Source organism: Centruroides sculpturatus, unplaced genomic scaffold (genome assembly GCF_000671375.1).
Source record: "Centruroides sculpturatus isolate CEXI.00-Female unplaced genomic scaffold, Cexi_2.0 scaffold6535, whole genome shotgun sequence".
NCBI classification, from domain to species: domain Eukaryota; kingdom Metazoa; phylum Arthropoda; class Arachnida; order Scorpiones; family Buthidae; genus Centruroides; species Centruroides sculpturatus.
Window position 1 is genome coordinate 1 of NW_019390643.1, and position 2,897 is coordinate 2,897.

The 2,897-nt window shown below is 26.1% G+C and overlaps 1 protein-coding gene across 1 annotated transcript; it reads right to left on the reverse strand.

Annotated features, from left to right (window-relative positions):
- Positions 1-80: 80 nt before the first annotated feature.
- Positions 81-685, reverse strand: LOC111617501 (the record flags this gene model as incomplete). Its single annotated transcript, XM_023358780.1, has 2 exons — positions 81-324; positions 414-685. Coding segments are annotated over 2 exons (516 nt in total), but the record flags the coding sequence as incomplete, so codon positions are not given.
- Between the last annotated feature and the right edge of the window lie 2,212 nt (positions 686-2,897).

Here is a 2,897-nt window from a genome sequence, read left to right on the forward strand (position 1 = left end):
ACAGACAAGCTAAAAAATGGAATAACCCATCATATATTAAACATCATATTACAAAATTTGAAGGTAAAAAGTTAACTTACAGGAAACATTGTGATAACATTTGTATTATTTTTTGAATCCTTATTTTCCATAACAGACCAATACTGGTTATACAGTTCTTCATCAAAAAATTTCTTGTAAGGAAATATAAAATTAGAATCAAATTTTTCATAAGTCTGTGGTGTAACAGGATATGAAACACATGTAATATAATCCTGTGAGTCCAGATATTGAATTAAGGTTTTAATCCATTGCTTATTTCCTCTTCCATATTTCTGAAGAATACTATTTGATAAATTTATTTATAGTCTTGTAACTATAAATAAAATACTTATAAATTTATATTCTTTTTATTATTTAAAATTAATACTTACCTAACAATATCTTTATGAATTCCTATAACATTAAGTATTTGGCATGCTAGTATTCCTACATAAGAAGGATCTAAAGTTGTCATTGAGATGATAGTATTTTGCCCATGTAATATCTTATCAATATAATTGGAATGGTGGACAGTCTGAGAAATTGTTAACACACAAATAATATGATGATATGCACGAGCTGCATTATATAACAGTTTCCAAGAAGCATTATCCATATTATGTGCATCATCTATTGCTATCATAATAGGATAAAGTTCCATTATCTGAAATATATTAACCATTATTACAAAACTTAATATTCTGTATATCAGAATAATTATTATACAGTATTTGTTTAATAATAAATATTCATTAATTATTTATAAAGTATAATTATTATATTTGATTCAAAAATGAAAATCATCAAAACTGATAGTTGTTCTCACTAATTCTCACTATTAAAACTTGAATAGAACTAGCAATTATTTATTGTAACATTGTCACAATGCCTGGTTTCAATTTGTAATCATTTTTTTAATTTTAAAAAGTCACATGATTTCTGATCCAGACCATGAAAGTTCATACAGTAGAGCGTCGTTTATCCGAATCAATTGGGGACTGGGGTTGTTTGGATAACTTATTTTTCGGATAAGCGATTATGTATGAAAAAATATATTAACCTATCCCGTGTTGAAATTTTTCTCTGTTGCGTGTCGCTTCGTGTTGAATTTTTGTCGATGTTAAGCCTAATGTAAACTTTTTAAAATAATAATCGTGGCTATTGTATCGTTAAAAATGATTTCTTTATGTTTTACAAACGAAATAAATACATTGAAAAATATAAAAACAAATAAAAATTATACTTTAGGCCGACTGGAATTCTTTCCGATAACCGACTTTCGGATAAACGATGCTCTACTGTATATAGTTANCATAAAGCATAACATGCCTGATATGCTTTTTATCTGAAGACATTTCAACTTGATTTTATATGAAGTAAATGTGAAGTAAAATAAAATACTGATGGTGCAATTGCATTTCACAGTATTTCAACAAAAAACCATCAGTATTAAAACAAAATGTGACGTAAAAAGCTTATTGTATTGAATTAAAAAGCTGTGAAATTGTATTCTTTGTTTAGAAGCTTCTGAACAAAGAATACAATCTCACATTGGCAATAATGTGTTAAATTTCACAACTGGTATAATTAAATCACACATCTGTTAAGTAACAACAGTTGTTAAAAATAGGCAAAAACTTCATATTCAACTCAATATAACCTTTACTTATTAACTACAGCACTCAATAAATGTGTGGGAGCAACAAAGTTTAAGAAAAAGGTTGTGATGTTGGTGACTGAGATGAAAAATTCATATAAAATTCAAAATAAATTCTACAGAATAAAAAATAAATATAAAAATTATATTTTATTTTTTATAATTCTAAAGGTTGTCTAATTCTATTATAAAAAATGTATTTAAGTAATAAACTGAGCTATTGAAAATGATAATTACCTTCAGTAGCTAAATTTGTTAACAAATACATTTGTAAATTCTTTATGTCACATACAAAACTACATTTTAAATATTTTAAGCCACAAAAGGATGAAATTATCTAGATTACATACTATAAAAAAGAAACTTTAATTTTAAAACACAGTGGTAGCTCGTACTTCAAATGCTAAATTTGAAAAAAATTTGCTTCAGAGTTTGAACTGCACTGAAAGTGTAAATGCAATCTGTTATGTTCTCAAGTTGGCTCTTTCTTTTTTTTTTTTTTTTTTGTTGTTTTTTTGTTATACTTTATATATTTTGTGTTTGTCATTGACTTTTAATAATTTCTTCTTGCAATTTTTCTTTGTTGACAGTTTTTGAGTGTCTCATATATTTTGTATCCTTTAGTTCAAAGTTTTCTTAATTGAACTTTTTACACTAGAATTAACGTGTTCAAACTTTAGCAGTATATTCCCCATACACATTAGAATTTCTTTTTACTGTTTGTATAGTGTTATATTCTTTCCAAAACTCATAAAGCATAACATGCCTGATATGCTTTTTATCTGAAGACATTTCAACTTGATTTTATATGAAGTAAATGTGAAGTAAAATAAAATACTGATGGTGCAATTGCATTTCACAGTATTTCAACAAAAAACCATCAGTATTAAAACAAAATGTGACGTAAAAAGCTTATTGTATTGAATTAAAAAGCTGTGAAATTGTATTCTTTGTTTAGAAGCTTCTGAACAAAGAATACAATCTCACATTGGCAATAATGTGTTAAATTTCACAACTGGTATAATTAAATCACACATCTGTTAAGTAACAACAGTTGTTAAAAATAGGCAAAAACTTCATATTCAACTCAATATAACCTTTACTTATTAACTACAGCACTCAATAAATGTGTGGGAGCAACAAAGTTTAAGAAAAAGGTTGTGATGTTGGTGACTGAGATGAAAAATTCATATAAAATTCAAAATAAATTCTACAGAAT